The following is a 17902-nucleotide window of genomic DNA, read 5'->3' on the forward strand; positions in this document are numbered from 1 at the left end:
TATTTTTTTTTAAAATAAATAAATTTCAACTATTTTTTATAATTTTTATATCTAATTTCTTAATTAAACTCTTATTCTCAATCCAAATATTTAAACCAACTGAAGATAACTTTAATGTCTTGGATCAAAATGTTAACTTTCAAATGCACAAAGACTGACTAAAATGTTACTTTTTATAATTAAAAGAAGAAACAATTTTTTATAATAAAATAATTAAAATAAGTTCTTAAAATATAATATAAATACTTCTAATTCACTCTAACCAACTCTAACATACATGTATACACAAGTAGACGAATCTAAATATAATTTTTTTTTAAAAAGTAACATTATTAAGGGTAAACTACAGATTTAGTACTGAAACTATTAGTTTTAGTTTGTTTTAGTACTCAAACTTTCAATTTTCAAAATCATGCCTAACGTTTAGTTTTCATTTCAATTTAGTACCCCGTCATTAAAAACTTAACGCTTTTAGTACCTAAACTGTCAGTTTTGACACGTTTTAGTACCTAAACTTTTAAATTTTTTCAAAACTTAAATTTAAATTTTGAACGAGTGTACTAAAATGAAACAAAAACTGAAGTTTTTATCGGTGAGATACTAAAATTTATGTATGTTTTTGAAAAAATTAAAAGTTTAAGTACTAAAACAGACTAAAACTGATAGTTTAAATATTAAACATGTAACTCATTCTATTATTAATTAAAGTTTATAAAAATTATATTTTTTATGAATATTAATTTTTCTATCGAATAGTACAGGAACGTGGGACTGCCCAACATCATGATTAGGAGATGGGGGAGAAAAAGAAAAACTTATTCATCCAATTTTTTTTTTTCATGTTTTGGTCTTATATGTACAAATTACTTGACACATGGTGTATTTGCAAGGTTATGGAGGTTAAAAATGGTTATTTTTAAGGTGATTATAAAGTAAGTAAATTAATAACTAAAATTAAATATATATTTATATTAAAAATAACGAATAAAATTGCACCAAATAAAATTCAATATTTCATACCAACATATGGTTGAAAGGGTTATACCTGACAAACTTCACTCGAACCCGATTACCTGAACTGATTTACCTTATTCAATATCCGATATTAACCCGAACATGATAATCAAATTTGATTCGATACCCGACCCATACCATATCCAAAATTTACCAAAATCGAAATTAACCCGAATCAAAAGCAACCCGACCGAAAAAAATCCGAACCGAATTTTAATCCGACCCGAACATATTGAAACTGATAAAAGTTCTTAAACTATAAAAGTTGTTTTCAATAATAAATTAATTTAAATAAATTGAAAAAAAATGGCTGTCCCTTGTTCCCATATGTAATGGGGTAAGGGGGAGGTAAGATAGTAGGCTGTCCCCAACACTAGGTTGAGTGCAGCTTCCGTAGGAGACCTCCAAATTATGAAATGCCCTCCATGGGACTCGATCCCACGACCTCAAGGTTAAGAACCTTGTGCTCTACCAACTGAGCTAATGGTCATTTCAATTTAAATAAATTGACAATTTATTAAAAATATTAGATTTATAATAAAATAATAGAAAATTAAGAGAAATATAAAAATAAGAATCTAATTGTAAGATTGAAAATAGTAATAAATAAAATTTATTTATCTTACTTGTTATAAAAATATTAGATTTATAATAGAAATATAAGAGAAATATAAATTTATTAAAATTTATTTATAATAGAAAATTTAAGAGAAATATAAAAATAAGAATCATTTGATAATAAACGTTCAAATACTCTACAAACGTCGTGTTTGAATTCAAAATCTTTAGGGGTAACAATTATTTCTTAACTATTGAGATCGTTGGTTCATGTGAATTTGTTTTGATTAATTTAGAGTAATTACAAAATAATATATATTCAAAAGAATATTTATCAATTAACAATGATGTGTGCTCGAACCCAGAATGTTTGAAAAAAAAAACCCATCAGTCCCTAAAAAATTGAAAGAAGGAAAGATGAAACAGAAGGTGAAATTTGACTTCCAAGAAATTCACCGAACCTACCCCCACTACACATTGTCTTCTCCAAGTATCAACTACATCCACTAGCAGACAACATAGTTGAAGACGTTTAAACAAGTGCCCTCTCTTTGTCTCTCGTATTGACCTTCATTTTTTTTAATGCAATCCATATTCAAAATCTACCAGCGTGCTGATTCTCAGGGTCTACCCTCATAATCATTATCCACTAAACAATACCTTATATATATATATATATATAGAAAGGAAGGAAGGAAGAAACCCAAAAGCAAGCCAAAAGGCAAATGGATGTTTGGAAGACGAAAGGGAAGAAAAACGTGCTGATGAAGGCTTGGGAAAGATGCAGATCACTGGGAAACACAGGCAGGAAATCATCAGCTACTCCGTCTCCATTGATGAGAAAGAGCAAATCATGTCATGTTTTCCCATCCATCCAAGAAGAAGACAATACGAAGAAGAAGAAGGACAAGTGCTTTCTTGTAGCTCCGGAAGGTTGTTTTTCGGTGTACGTTGGACCCCAAAGGCAAAGATTCATGATCAAGACACAGACGGTGAATCATCCATTGTTCAAGTTGTTGCTTGAAGATGCCGAGCTCGAGTATGGGTTTAGCCCTGAAGGCCCTCTTCTTCTTCCTTGCAACGTCGATTTGTTTTATAGGGTTTTGGCAGAGATTGATGATAATGGAGATGGAGACATGAGTCCTTTTGTTTGCGGATTTGGTTATAGTCCCTGTCGTCATCGTTCAAGAAACATTAATAAAGGATATGGATCGTATAAGCTTCTTTGTTCATCTCCGATGACTAAATTGAATAGTTATTAAAGTTTCTGTTTTTACAACAACAAAAAATTCTTAGTGGGATTGAAGTAGGTGAAGATGATGCATACAGAGAAATGTAATTGAAAGTGTATTTTTTAGTAATTTAATGGATATAGTAAACAGCTTATACTAGAAGTATACATAAACTTCATCGAAATTTTGTTTTCCTTATTCAATGAACTTACGTTTGTGTTATATCCTTTTTAAACCTCCTTTGTAAGATTGGTCTATGTTTGGGACATCTTGTTTAGCATGCCAATGATCTTGGAAAGTTTTCCCGTAATTAAGTCCTATAATAAATTTTTCCAACTTGGGACTGTTGAAGATTTCCACCTCTCCAAAAGTCATAACCCTCGAGTGGATGTTGATTACATCAGTCAGATATATCTATTATGTCTGTCTTTAAATAATCATCATAACACTATGTCTGAAACCACTCTAAAATACCTCAATCAAACCAACAGGAAAGAAAGATTCTAATCTCAACCCTCCTTTTTCTAAAAGAGAGAATCTTAATATTAACTAACGACTGACTCTATCCTATACGATTCTTCATATAAATAAAAAGGAGGGAATAATATATTATCACTGTAATCCGTTTATTTTCATTAATAAACAATAACCCATCAAATCACGAAAGACAATGGCTTGTTGTCTAATTTATCATCAGACACCCTTTATAAACATAACTGTTTGAATCATAACCTTAAAATAAAAATATATCTCGTTGAACCATCGAGTAAACTAAATGATTTCTACTATATATAATTTATAATCTTTAAAGTTATATACATTTGTGTTATAACGTGTAACCTTTCATCACATCTTCAGTAAAAGATGTAAAAAAAAAATGAAACAAACTTTGCAACGATAATTTGGTCCCGTTCGATGTTTGAATTTAAGATATCGTTATTATCATGTATAAGCAAGGATATTAGTTTAATTCGAAGTTGAAAGATCTAGCTTGACTGGGTTTATAGAATTGATTTTATAAAAAAATTAGATTCAGGTTGGGTCGAGTCAAATTTTATGAAGAGTGAGATCAGGTTAAGTCATTTTCAGGTTTAGGATGAAATATTTTTTCTATTAGATTTTTATTAAATAAAACATATTTGATCTATTTTTTCTATTAGATTTTTATTAAATTAATTTTATTTTTATATCTATGCCGGTCAAATAAAATTTAAATGAAAAATATATTTCTCAAATCGAATTGAGTGAAGAGAATATACGTTTAAAATTAAATCAGATTCAGATGAAGAGGATATATTTATCGATCCCTAATCTAACAATTGTTATATCCCTCTTTAACCGAGTGGAACACAGACCGGTGGAAAGTATCTGCAAAGGCCGTAGTAATCGCTGGGCCAAACGTAGGCCTTGCTCTAATATCAACCCTAATTGTTCTTCTTTTTAGCTATCTCAGTGCTTAAAAGGGTTTCCCTCCGCCGTTCTCAATCACAAAGAAAAAAAAAAAGCTCGAGTTTTAGGAGTTGAAGAAATGGTAAACCCCATTCCAATCAATCGTCTTCTATCACTATTCATCACCTTCATTTTCGGTTTATATTGATCTTGTTGTTAAATGCAGGCCCCGAAGAGAGGTGGAAAAGTGGCCGTGCCTGCCAAGAAGAAACAAGTAAATGTTCATTACTTTCTGTACACACGAACAACTCTAAGAACTCGATTCTCATGCCACTATCCTTTATGTTATCTTGATTTTTCATTATTAGGAGAAGGTTGTCAATCCATTGCTCGAGAAGCGTCCGAAGCAGTTCGGTATTGGAGGGGCTTTACCTCCTAAGAAGGATCTGCATCGATTCGTGAAGTGGCCTAAAGTTGTTCGCATTCAGAGGAAGAAGAGGATCCTTAAGCAGCGGTTGAAGGTTCCACCGGCGTTGAACCAGTTTACCAAGACTCTTGACAAGAACCTTGGTCTCGCATCTTGTTGAATCGTTCATTCTTAATCGTTTTTTTATAGCATCTTGCATCTGTGATCCTCTCCATATTTATCGCTGTAGGGTACCTTTTACGGCTGTGAACGAAGATTAGTCATTTAACCCTGGTTATCTCGTGTCCCATTACAGCAACAAATCTGTTCAAGTTACTCCTCAAGTACAGGCCGGAGGACAAGGCGGCGAAGAAGGAACGTCTGTTGAAAAAGGCCCAGGCCGAGCTGAAGGCAAAGCACCTGAGTCTAAGAAACCAATTGTTGTGAAATATGGTCTTAACCATGTTACATACCTTATCGAGCAGGTCGCCCTCTAATTTCTGTGTGTTGCATCAGTTTAGCAAGTGCGGTGTTGTACTTTTACTATTCTTAAGCACTTAAAAATAGTAGTTTATGTATAATGTTTTATGCAGAATAAGGCACAATTGGTTGTTATTGCTCATGATGTGGATCCCATTGAGTTGGTAGTGTGGCTCCCTGCTCTGTGCAGAAAAATGGAGGTCCCTTACTGCATTGTTAAGGGAAAATCACGTTTGGGATCGGTAAGTTTCTTCTATATCTTCCTGTGCCGAATTACGGAGCTAATGAGAACGTACTTATTCATGTTAGTGTACTACTCAGATTGTCCACAAGAAAACTGCTTCCGTCTTGTGTTTGACCACGGTTAAGAACGAGGATAAGATGGAATTCAGCAAAATCCTCGAGGCAATCAAGGTAAGAATACAAACCCATGATATTATGTTGAAGTCGTACTTTGTTGTATTCACTGGCGCTGTGCATTGCAGGCCAACTTCAACGATAAGTACGACGAGAATAGGAAGAAGTGGGGAGGTGGCATCATGGGATCCAAGTCACAAGCTCGAACCAAAGCAAAGGAGAGGCTTCTTGCAAAGGAAGCTGCACAGAGGATGACTTAGAGGAAGTATACACCTTTAGTCTGAGGTTGGTGTTTGATTAATCGTCTAGTGTAGTAAGTTTCAATCGATTTTCATCTGGTGTAGTAAGTTACAGTTGATTTTCAACTTGGTTTTACTCGTTTTCTTCGAGGAACATTGATATCGTTTTTCGTGGTTGATTTTTCTAAGTGCCTAGCATGTGAGTGCTGTTTGTGGTGAAGTTCGTGATTTTCTAAATGATTTATGAATCCGTGTTTTATTTCACTTAGATTTGAAAAGCATAAGGGTTGGGGTCAACTCCCCCGACAAGTTTTGCGAATTCTTTCACTTTTTGTTGCCAAAACGAAGAACAAGAATCAGAATGAAAATACAAACAAGGAAATAGCAATTTAATTACATTGTTATGTGTATGATAGAAGAAGAACGTCAAGTTTCAGGGCGTTTGATTTTCCCAGAAAGCTAAAACGTGGCAAAGGGAATGTTTATAGGTGAAATGAAAATCATTCGTTTCATTCGCCACCACCTTTAATCCAACTACCCATCTAAGGGATTATGGCTAGAAATGGTCCATTGTCATGGTGAATTATAAAATTTTAAAATATTAAATTAAATTATTAATAGAAAATATATAAATAAAGAAATTATATAAAATTTTAAAAATTTCAAGTGCTATCGTTTTTGAGAATTTGGTGACCCTGGGTGAGTCAAAATTAGGTCGATTTTAATTAAAGTTTACATTTGTGTATTTGGTTGTGTTGTGTTTATTGTTAGTGCGGACATAACTGACCAAGTATTGTGATTGTAATTTTTGATAACATATACTATTGTGAATGTTACAGTTGTGGATATCGTAGTTTTAGATAATGTCATTACTACTACATAATGGTTGTCGTTGTTACAGATTGTTATTTAAATAATTGTTACTAATAACAATTGACAAATAAATTTTAAGGGTAGTTTTATAATAACAAGTATAGAAAGAAATGAGTCCCTGATAAAAAAATATATTAAAAAGTAAATTTTAAGATTAGGCTGATAATATCAATTATTCAAATCATAATAAAAAATAAATATTAAAATAAAATTGAATTTTAAAAATATATCCCTAATAACATATATTAAAAATTAGATCCATAATAACATGTATTGAGAAAAATTGGATTCTCGATAACCAATGTTAGAAAAATATTAGTAAAAAGTTGGACACTTCTTAAATATTAGAAAAATAAATTATAAGAGTATGATCTAATAATAAATATTTGAAAAAAATTAAACCTATAATAATAAGTATTAAAAAAATTAGATCCTTAATATTAGATATTAAAAAAATTAGATTATTTTTAAAAAATATAATAAACTATACAAATGGGTCCTGAACTGCACCCTTCCTGCCCAGATCGACGCTGGATTCATCCTCAACTATCCAAGAGTATCACTTCCCATATCCTCTTTTTTTTACAATCTTAATAAAAGACATTAACTCATAAATGTTATTCATTATTTAAATAAAAATTAATAATTCAGAAATAAGATAAAGTACATAAATCACTCTCGGTTATAAGATAATATTTTATTAAGTCTTTTGATTATTAAAAGTTACAAAATAATTTATTACTTACAGTGCATTGATTTATTGAGTCATCTTACTATTAAAAGTTACAAAATAGTCACTTAATTATTCATATATTCCAAACTTGTCAATTTTTGTTAAAAATTAACAGCAGTCTAAGCTGGACGTTAATTTGTTGATTGAGATATGATAGTCTTTTGAGATTTTAGATCATATTTTTATCATATCTAAGTCAACAAGTTAACATCCAATTCAGACTGCAATAATTTTTTAACGGAAAAAATGAGTTAAGAAAATATGAATAATCGTGTGATCATTTTTGACTTTTAATAGTTGGTGGAGTTAGTAAAGTATTACCCTATAATCAAAATATCATTTTGTATCTTTTAACTCAACAAAGCATCATCTTATAATTCGAGTCCGTTTATATATTTTAATCGATCAATGATTCTATCACCATAAAAAACACAAAATCCTCAACATACTCTCTTATTTTAAATCAATCTTATTAAATTAGAATATGCTGGATTTAGATAAAATTAGCATCCTATAAATATTATTTTGATGTGTAACGTATAAGTGCTAGGAGTGTTAAAAAATGTTGGATCTAGATAAAATTATCATCTTATAAATAATCTTAGTTTGATGTGTAATGTATGTTGTGTGTGATAGTGTGCTAATTTTGATACGCAATTTGTGCAAGTATACACATCGAACAAGTAATAAAGTGATGAGTGAGTATGGTCTCCATAGGGATTGGAGGGATTTCGAGTAAAGATTGTGCACTTAAAATATTAACAAAATAAATAAGAATGATATGAACAAATCAATGTGAGTGTTGTGACAAGTAGAAATTATATATAAATGTTGTGGCAAAGATTAAATGAAAAATGTTGAGACAAAATTGTAAGTTGAGAAAAGTTGAAGAAATAAGACAACAATCTGACCTCACAAAATGAAACTACCAACAAGGCTAAATGGCTAGGTTTTCCTTGAAATTATATGTCTTATCCTCAATTAATGTCAACAAATTCCATCCCACACAATGCTTGATAGAATTTTCTAAGTTGCTTCTAAATGATCTCTAGCAAGAAACATGACAGAATAATGCTAAAGTAATATCTCTCAGCGTAAACCCTAGTAAGATACTATCGCTTAAGCTTTACTCCATTTAGTTGTTGAAACTTGATCCTTATCTCTAAGGTAAGTTAGGGTTTTTCTAAACAGATCCACCCCATTGTTCATATAGATCTAGTCTTAACTCTCTCGATATCAAGCATCAAACAAAGATAAAGGCTATCTCTCGAAAGCTCTTACATATCCAAGCAATAAAACAATGAACAAAGCATGAAGGTAAACGATAAATGCTATAACATTCATTAAAAAAAACATATTCATCCAAAATAAACCCAAGACAACTTAAGTTAGTTCATGGATGGGTAACAAACATATATAATCATTCGTTTAATACAACCCACTCTAGAAATAAGTGGAGGCAATAAAAGCTAAAAAAAGGAAGGAAGAAGACTCCCAAGCCGAGAGTTGCAGTGGAACACCGTGAATCACCCTAAGTGTTGTTGCTTCTCTCAAAGTCCATAAAGCTTTTTCAATTTGGAGCTTCAACAATGAGGTCACCTCGATGGAGAAAAGAAGGTTGAAAAGTGGCACCCTTTTCTTTTTCTTATTTCATGCACTCATCTCCTATAAATGTAGTGTCCTTTTTCTTTTTATAGTGAGGGATCTTAGGGTTTTGTGCCTCATTCTTAATGCTTCCTTAAGGGAATATACCCTTCACTTGTGGGGGTCAGATGACAAGTGTCACATGTGGGCTGCCAAAATAAAATATCTTTTGTCTTCTAGTGTGCCTAGAAATGTTATCCCTTTCACATCACCACAACAATGCAAACCTTTCTCAAGCAGCACCAATTTTAGAAAAATAAAAGTTAAGGCAACGAAACACCACCAAATGCAAATGAAAGTATTATATGTAACTATATACAATGAAATGAACTTTTAAACAACCAATAACCTAAGTAAAAATACACGAACTATAACCTTTTTACTAGGTTATAAAACCCCCAAACTTAAGCTAAGCAATGGATAGTGATTAATAGAAAAAAAATGTTTTGGCAAAGTTCAAGCAAAGTCAGTTTGTGTGGTTTAAATTTCATCCTTCGGAACTATTATGGCTTTAACAAGCTAGACATGTTAAGGTATCAAGATCGTTCCCTTAGGTCAAAATCCTTTGCATATATGCGTGCTTGAGTGTTTCTATTGAGTCAAACTAATCAATGTAATGGCCAAGAGGGGAGTGAATTGGCAATTTGAAAAATGATGGAAGCTTTTTTGCAAGAAAATGAAAAAGTGACACAAACAATTTTAGTGTGGTTCAACTTCTTCAATGAAGTCTACATCCACTATCTTAGCTTTCACACTAAGGATTTCAACAAATCTACTAATTTGTTATAACCTTTTAGGACAAGGTGTAACCTTACAACACACTTATACTTATACTCCAAAGTCTCAAGTGCACAACCCTTCCTAAGAAGAAATTACAAAGAAACAAACTTTTGAATATCCTCACAAGATAAAATGTTTGCAAATTGAAACTCTCACACACCCAAGAACACTTATGATGAAGAATACAATTAATGGAATAGTGTTCTATGTAAGAAAGACAAACTAGATTACAAGTTTGGCTCTAAATGCTCTTTTATTATTGAAACCTATAGGAGGGGTTTTGAAACCTTCCTTCAAAAAATTTTGACCGTTACAGCAGGGTTTTTGAAACCTATAGAGGGGGGGCTTCAAAACCTTTATGGAATTTTTGGCTATTTCCTTAGGGGTTTCGAAATCTCTGAAAAGGTTTTCAAAATCAGGCACAAAAAACTGCTTAAAAAGTATTTCAAAACCTTTATAAAATTCATAAACACTTTTAATTTATTTTTGACATTTTGAACATTAAAACTTATTTTTACAAACTTAAAATTCTTGAATCGAATAAAATATTACCTTTAATTTTTTTTAATTTAGTCCTTTGTTATATCAAAATTATTTAATTACATTTATCAATCTCCTCCTTTTTGATATAACAAAACAACTTTGTAAAATTTGTTAAAAATAAATTTTGAAGAGATCAAAATTTTATAAGTAAACTTTTTTCATTTTTCTCCCCATTTGAAAAGGAATTTAAGATTGAATTTTCAAAAATGAAAATTTTGGAAATTTATAAAACAAATTTTTACTAGAATTTTTCCTCATTTTTGTTAGATCAAAATCAATTAACTACAAGAAAGAAGCTAATATTAGAGAAAAATAACAAATATCCAACAAATATTAAGATAATCAATAATCACTAAATTTATCAATGAAATGTATTTAGCAAGTAATAGCAAATATCCAACAAAATATTCAACAAAATATCCATCATATCATGTAATATGAAAGCATCCTAAAATTCCAATAAATAATGCAAATGATCAATCCTCAATGTCCAGATGAGAGGAGGAAGGACCCAAAGAATGAGACGACCCGGAAAAGCGAGCATCCAAAGCATGAAAACTAGCTCTCAAATCATCAAGGCTAGCTCTCAATTCAGAAACATTAGTTTTCATGGCATCAAAATGACGATCGACAAGATCATGATGAATGGACATGAGGTCATATAGAGAGTCCAAAGTGACAAGAGGGCAAGAAGGATCGTAATTGGTGGGAGCATCCTCGTCATGAGCAGCCAAATCATCAACCAGAGGAGCACCTTCAAGATTTTTAAGCCAATTCCCATTTTCAAATTTGAACCCCGTTTTCTTAACAGAGGTATAATCGAGTGGGCTCGAAAAGGGCACATGAGAATCAAAAGAGGTATTGATGGAGTGGACACAAAAAATATGGCTAAAAAAACGTAAGGCAAAGAAAAAGTGGACTTTGAGCCCTTAGAGATAGTGTGCACCAATTCAAGAAAGATAAATTGTGCAATATTAGGACATTCCTTGGTGCGAAAATGATAAAGCCACAAAAAATCTAAGAAACATATACAAGTGGTGCGACCATCCGAAGGACGGAGGAACCAAGTGATAAAGAGTTGTAAAACACATTCCTCAAACTCAAGATGAGTAGGATTAGCATTAAGAATTTTTTCAAATGGAACTTTCTGATTTTCATTTAAAGGGTCACTGTAATGCCCCAAATATTGAATTAGGGACTTTATTGAAAGAATTTAAAATTTGAGAATATATTTGATTAATTGATAAAAATGAGAATGATTTGGACTAATAGTTTGGACTAAATTGTAACAATGGATGATTAAGAGAGAATTTTGGTCCTTTAAAGGAAAATGAATTTAAAATTTATTATTAGTAAGGTTTTAAAGTTAGGGTAAAAGAGGAAAGTAGATACCAAAAGCTATTTCCTTTTACTTATTCTTTCACGTGGTTAAGCTCTATTCCATAGCTCAAAGGTGATAGATACCAAATACTTTTGATATGCTAAATAGAATAGTAACAGAGGCTCCCGTTCTTGTGTAACCTGAGTCGGGTAAGAATTATGTTGTTTTCAATGATGCATCCCATAATGGATTGGGATGTGTGCTGATGCAAGAGGGTAAAGTTGTGGCTTATGCTTCAAGACAGTTGAAGAATCATGAGAGAAATTACCCGACGTATGATTTAGAATTGGTCGCAGTGGTGTTTGCTTTAAAAAATCTGGCGCCATTATATGTACGGTGATTGTTGCCATTTGTGCACGATCACAAGAGTTTAAAATACTTGCTGACTCAGAAAGAGCTGAATTTGAGACAGAGAAGATGAATTAAGCTTTTAAAAGATTATGATTTAGTTATTAACTTTCATCCGAGAAAAACTAATGTGGTAGCGGATGCGCTCAGTCGAAAGATTTTTGCAGCTTTAAAAGCTTTAAATGTACGAATGTTTCTAAAAGAAGACGGGCCTTTGATTGCTAAAATAAATTTAAAGCCGATATTTTTGGATCAGGTAAAAAAGCTGCAAGGTCGAGATAAGAAATGTTTGATAAGATTGCCGCAAGTTGAAAAAGAAGAGACCAAAGATTTCGAAATAAGGGATAATGGATGTTTATATTATCGAGGAATACTTTGCATTCCCGATGATGATGACTTGAGGAAGGTTATTCTTTGCGAAGCACATTATAGTCTTTTGACTATGCACCCAGGCGGGAATAAGATGTATCAAGACTTAAAGAGTCGTTATTGGTGGTCTGATATGAAAAGAGCTGTAACAGAGTTTGTTGCCAAATGTTTGGCATGTCAGCAAGTAAAAGCTGAACATCAAGTGCCTTCCGATTACCGCAACCAATATCCATTCATGAATAGAAGTGGGCATGAGTCACGATGGATTTTGTTTCGGGGTTACCGTTATCATCGGGAAAAAAGACTTGATTTGGGTAATAGTAGATAGATTGACCAAGATGACTCATTTTATTCCAGTTCCAGTAGATTATTCTATGGATACGTATGTGGAGCTGTATATAAAAGAGATAGTTAGAGTGCACGGAGTGCCAATATCGATAGTGTCCGATCGAGACTCTAGGTTTACCTCGAAATTTTGGAAGTCCTTGCATGAGACATTGTGTACTCGATTGAACTTTAGTACAATTTTTCATCTGTAAACAAATGGGCAATCAGAGCGAGCTATTCAGATATTAGAGGTTATGCTAAGGGCATTGTGATTGAATTTAAGGGATCATGGGAAAAGTATTTGCCTGCAGAATTTGTGTATAACAATAGTTATCAATCAAGCATTAAGATGGCTCTGTATGAAGCTTTGTATGGGAGAAAATATAGAACAGCTTTAAATTGGTTTGAACTGAAAGATAGAGACTTGGTTGGGCCGGATTTGATGAAAGATATGGAAGAAAAATTAAAAATTATCTAGAGCAATCTAAAGATAACCTCAGATCGCCAGAAGTCTTATGTTGATTTGAAAAGAAAAGAAATCGAATTTCAAGTGAGAGACAAGGTATTTCTGAAGGTATCGCTTGGAAGAAGGTATTGCATTTTGGGCAAAATAGTTGAGTATGAGATTTATTGGAGCATATGAGATTTTAAAAAGGGTCAGACCCATTGTTTATCAGTTAGCTTTGCCTCCAAATTTGGATAAGATCCACAATGTTTTCCACGTATTGATGCTTAGAAGGTACATATCGGATCTATCTCATATTATCATGCCTGAAGAATTAGAGGTCCGGCCAGATTTAACTTATGAGGAGTAAACAGTGGGGATCTTGGCTAAGGAAACCAATGAATTGCATAAAAAAATGATTATGTTGGTTAAAGTGCTTTGGCAGAATCATAAGGTATGAGAGGCTACCTGGGAAAAAAGGAGGATATGAAAAAGCAGTTTCCATATCTTTTCGTTTCAGGTACTTCTTTAAATTCGAAGACAAAAATTCTTAGGGGGAGAATTGTAATGCCCCAAATTTTGAATTAGGGACTTTATTGAAAGAATTTAAAATTTGAGAATCTATTTGATTAATTGATAAGAGATGATAATGATTTGGATTAGTGGTTTGGACTAAATTGTAACAATGGATGATTAAGAAGGCATTTTGGTCCTTTAAAGGAAAATGAATTTAAAATTCATTATTAGTAAGGTTTAAAAGCTAGGGGAAAAGAGGAAAGTAGATACCAAAAGTTATTTCCTTTTTCTTCTTCTTTCACGTGGTTAAGCTCTCCTCCATATCTTAAAGGTGAGTTTTCAATTTACTAGTTTATTCCTTCGTTTTTGGTTGGTTTTGAAGCATTGAGTATACTAGAAGCTTAAGGAATGATTAAATGGGATCAAAACTAAGTTATGGATGAGATATTAGATATTAGAGAAAATGATGTTTTGAATGATATGTTAATATATGAGTGTTTGTTGATGTTTACTGGTAGATTTGACTTGTCAAAGAGGTAAATGAGAGATTGGAAGCATTGTGTAGGATTTAGAACATATTAGGAAAAATGGTGTGATTCTTAGAATTGAATGTTATTGGAAGATGTTAGATGTTTTAAGAAGCTAAATGAGAAATGTTAGTATGGATAGTTAAAGAAAAGGTTAATAGTATTGTAGAGTGTAAATATAACGAAATTTGATCCCATTTGGGGTGATAATTGGGTTGAAAACTGGAAATTATGGGCTCGAGTATCGGTATTGATAGAATAGTACCGATACTTTAGGCTAAAATGGGATAAATCTGCTAGGTAGTATCAGTATTGATTCAATCAGTATCGATACCGAAGGGTGAGTATCGATACCGAAGGGAAGGTATTGATACCATTCAAAACAAAATGCAAAATAGTATCGGTACCAAAATAAAGTATCGGTACCATAGCATAGTAGTATCGATACCATGGTAGGGGTATCGATACTATTGAGCCAGAAATGTTAAAAATAGACTGATATTGTTATAGAAAGTTAATGATTTGTCCTTTTGAGTATTGTTTAAGTATAATGGTTAGGAAATATACTAACATTGGGTATGGTACCTATTTTAATGAATGCTTGAGTAGATCGAAACCAAGCTCCCGATACAAGTAAAACTAAGGGCAAGGGCAAAATATCGAAGTAATCAACTTTGCATTTTGGATACAATAGCAAGGAAAGCCAGGTGAGTGCATTTATCATGTTCATTAAGAATTATAAATAAATTTTGTTAAAAACATATGTTGCAATGGTATATCATTACTAAGTGTACTACAAGCACTATGTGTGCAATTCCATGAAATTCATCATGAATTGATGAATAACTGTACAAGCACTAATTGTGCAAATCTACGGAATTCATCATGAGTTGATGAATAATCGTACAGGCACTATGTGTGAAAATCCACGGAATTCATCATGAGTTGATGAATAATCGTACAGGCACTATGTGTGCAAGTCCACGGACTTCATCATGAGTTGATGAATAACCGTACTGCACTATGTATGCAAATCCATGGAATTCATCATGAGTTGATGAATAACCGTACATGCACTATGTGTGCAACCCACGGAATTCATCATGAGTTGATGAATTATCGTATATGCACTACTTATGCATTCTAATAAATGAACATGAATAGAACATTGGTAAATTACCATATTAGCACTAATGGTGCAAAGTTATAAGGTTTATAATAAATTGTAAAGAGTCGTTCGATATTAGAATTATTACACTATATGTATGTTTATAAGTTGCTTATGATTAAGTATGCCTCACTAAGTAATTCTTAACGTGTGTTTATTCCACGCGTAGGTTGAATACAATCTGAGTTAGGAGATCATTGTACATCCAAGATGGAATCACCTCATCAGTAATAATATGACATATTTGTCTACTTTTGATGTATTTTAGTTGGCATGTAATAGGTTTGGTAAAAATGCTCTGAAAAGCTTTTGATGTAAACTTCTGTAAAACGGTGAAGTGTTGAACATCTCTTTTTATTTGTCTATTTAAGTTTAATGCACGATTTATTATTAGTAAATTAAAATGTTTTATAAAAACAACAAAATTGTATTGGTTTTCTAATGAGGAACTATTTTAAAAAGTGATGTGACATATGTAGCTCGTATAAGGTAAGATATATGGGAGATGGGTGTTACAGTCACTAAAAGGAATTCCTAAATCTTTTGTAATAGATTGCGGAGATAGTTTAAGATCTACACCCATAAGAAAGGACTTAATGTCAAAGATTTTATTAAAACAAAATTCCCTACAAAAAGTAGTATTGCAATATAATGCTCAGACAAGTTGAGGGCGATAAAATGGCTCAACCGAGGAGAATGGAATCCATTTCCAATCAAGAAGAGTACGATAAAAACTAAATTTATATTATCCCGAACTCAAAAAATTAAAATCAAAATTACATTCGGAGCGGATGGATCGAGTGATAAAATGTTCATGGTAAGGCGCAAGAGCTTCGGGATTTGGAAAAAAATGCTTTTAAAAGATGGAGGATTTGAAGATTGACCCAAAGAAAGGCTAGACCTAGGACGTTTAGGAGCCATTTTTTAAATAATTTCGTTTAGGACTTTTCACAAACACTTAGTGGGCAAGATTGAGTGTTGGGATTTTAGCAAAAATAGATGAGTGGGTAAACCTCCTGCAACAATATATATATATATATATATATATATATATATATATATATATATATGATTCTAAATAACAACCCAATTGCAAAAATTAAAGTCAATTTATGCACTCAAAAAAGTTTAAAACCCTAATTAAAACATTTTTTCAAAAAATCTTTAATAAAGTTTGAAATTTGATGCAAAGAACAAGTTCAATATGATTTAAAAACACTTCAGTAACAAAATTTTAAAAAAGGTTTGAAGAATAATGAAAATGTGTGAAAAAGAAAATGCTTAGGTTTAAGAGAAAAATGGTTTTAAAATGATCAAAAGATGAAGAAAGAAAGGTAAATGAGAGGACCATATAAAGTGACGACGTTGGAGAACTGGTTCGAGCTAAAGATCAATGGCGGTGAGAAGAGAGTCGAATGATTTAGTGAGAGTAGGGGTTTCGATTGTTTGAGTGTGAGTAGAGAAAAAAATAATTTGGAGTTTTAAAATAGAAACCTATGATTTTTAATGAGGGGTTTCGAAACCAATGCCTCGAAATTTCTTTCTGTTCAAGTGGTAGCAAAACCATTATGAAGAGGTTTCGAAACCTTTGGTCCAAAAAGCATTTTGCCCAAATGGTTTTGAAACCACAATTAGGGAATTCGAAACCTCTGGTCTAAAAGGCTAAAGTTGATTAAATTTGAGTAAGAATTTCATCCAGAATAAGAATCTATCATGCATGATTATTATAAGGACTTTAGAATCATTCTAAAATATGATTAAATATGTAGGGCATGAATTAAAAAAATTTAAAACAATTATGACAAATTTGGTTTTAGGCATACTTGATGAATTTTAAACTGTTAAAAAAATAGTCCAAAAGTTCATCAAATGACATGTATATCTCCCCCTTAATTTATGCATTGTATAACCATAGAAAATCACTCAAACATGTATAATAATCAATTTTAAGCCAATAATTCAATTGAGAACATAAAAATTCAAAATTTTATACTAAGACTTAGGGAATGTTATAAATTCATCACTCTCTCCTAAGTGTCCAGAATATTTCTTTATCTAAAGGCTTGGTAAAAATACCAGTTATTTAATGCAAAGTATCAACATATTATAGAACTACATCTTCCTTAAGGACATGATCTCTAATAAAATGATGCCTAATTTCAATGTGTTTAGTTCTAGAGTGTTGGATGTGATTTTTAGTGAGATAAATTGTACTAGTATTATCACACTTAATTAAAATGATACCAATATCAATTCCATAGTCTAAAAGTTGTTGTTTCATCCATAAAACTTGTTCACAACAACTACCGGCCAAAATGTATTCTGCCTCGGTGGTTGATAATGCAACAATATTTTGTTTATTAGAAAACCATGAAATTAACATATTTTCTAGGAATTGACATGTCCAGAGGTGTTTTTTCTATCCAATTTGAAACCTCCAAAATCCTCATCCGAGAAGGCATTCAAGCTAAAGTTTGAGTATCTAGGATACCAAAGTCCTAAACTAGAAGTGTCAATGAGATTCCTTAGGAAAAGATTGATATCTATTACACAAGCAAACACTAAACATGATA

General features: G+C 31.9%; 1 protein-coding gene and 1 pseudogene across 1 annotated transcript; both read left to right on the forward strand.

The window, feature by feature from the left end:
- Positions 1–2297: 2297 nt before the first annotated feature.
- On the forward strand, positions 2298–2834 carry LOC120167098 (auxin-responsive protein SAUR40-like). Its single transcript, XM_039176212.1, has one exon. The coding sequence runs from the start codon at positions 2298–2300 to the stop codon at positions 2832–2834; it is 537 nt and encodes a 178-aa protein (XP_039032143.1).
- A 1433-nt stretch (positions 2835–4267) lies between these two features.
- On the forward strand, positions 4268–5991 carry LOC120167058 (annotated as a pseudogene).
- The last annotated feature ends 11911 nt before the right edge of the window (positions 5992–17902 follow it).

The sequence above is a fragment of the Hibiscus syriacus genome, unplaced genomic scaffold, assembly GCF_006381635.1.
Source record: "Hibiscus syriacus cultivar Baekdansim isolate YM2019G1 unplaced genomic scaffold, ASM638163v2 tig00111662_pilon, whole genome shotgun sequence".
NCBI lineage: Eukaryota > Viridiplantae > Streptophyta > Magnoliopsida > Malvales > Malvaceae > Hibiscus > Hibiscus syriacus.

Coding starts and splice junctions, on each gene's coding strand:
- LOC120167098 (XM_039176212.1), top strand. CDS start 2,298: ATGGATGTTTGGAAGACGAAAGGGAAGAAAAACGTGCTGATGAAGGCT.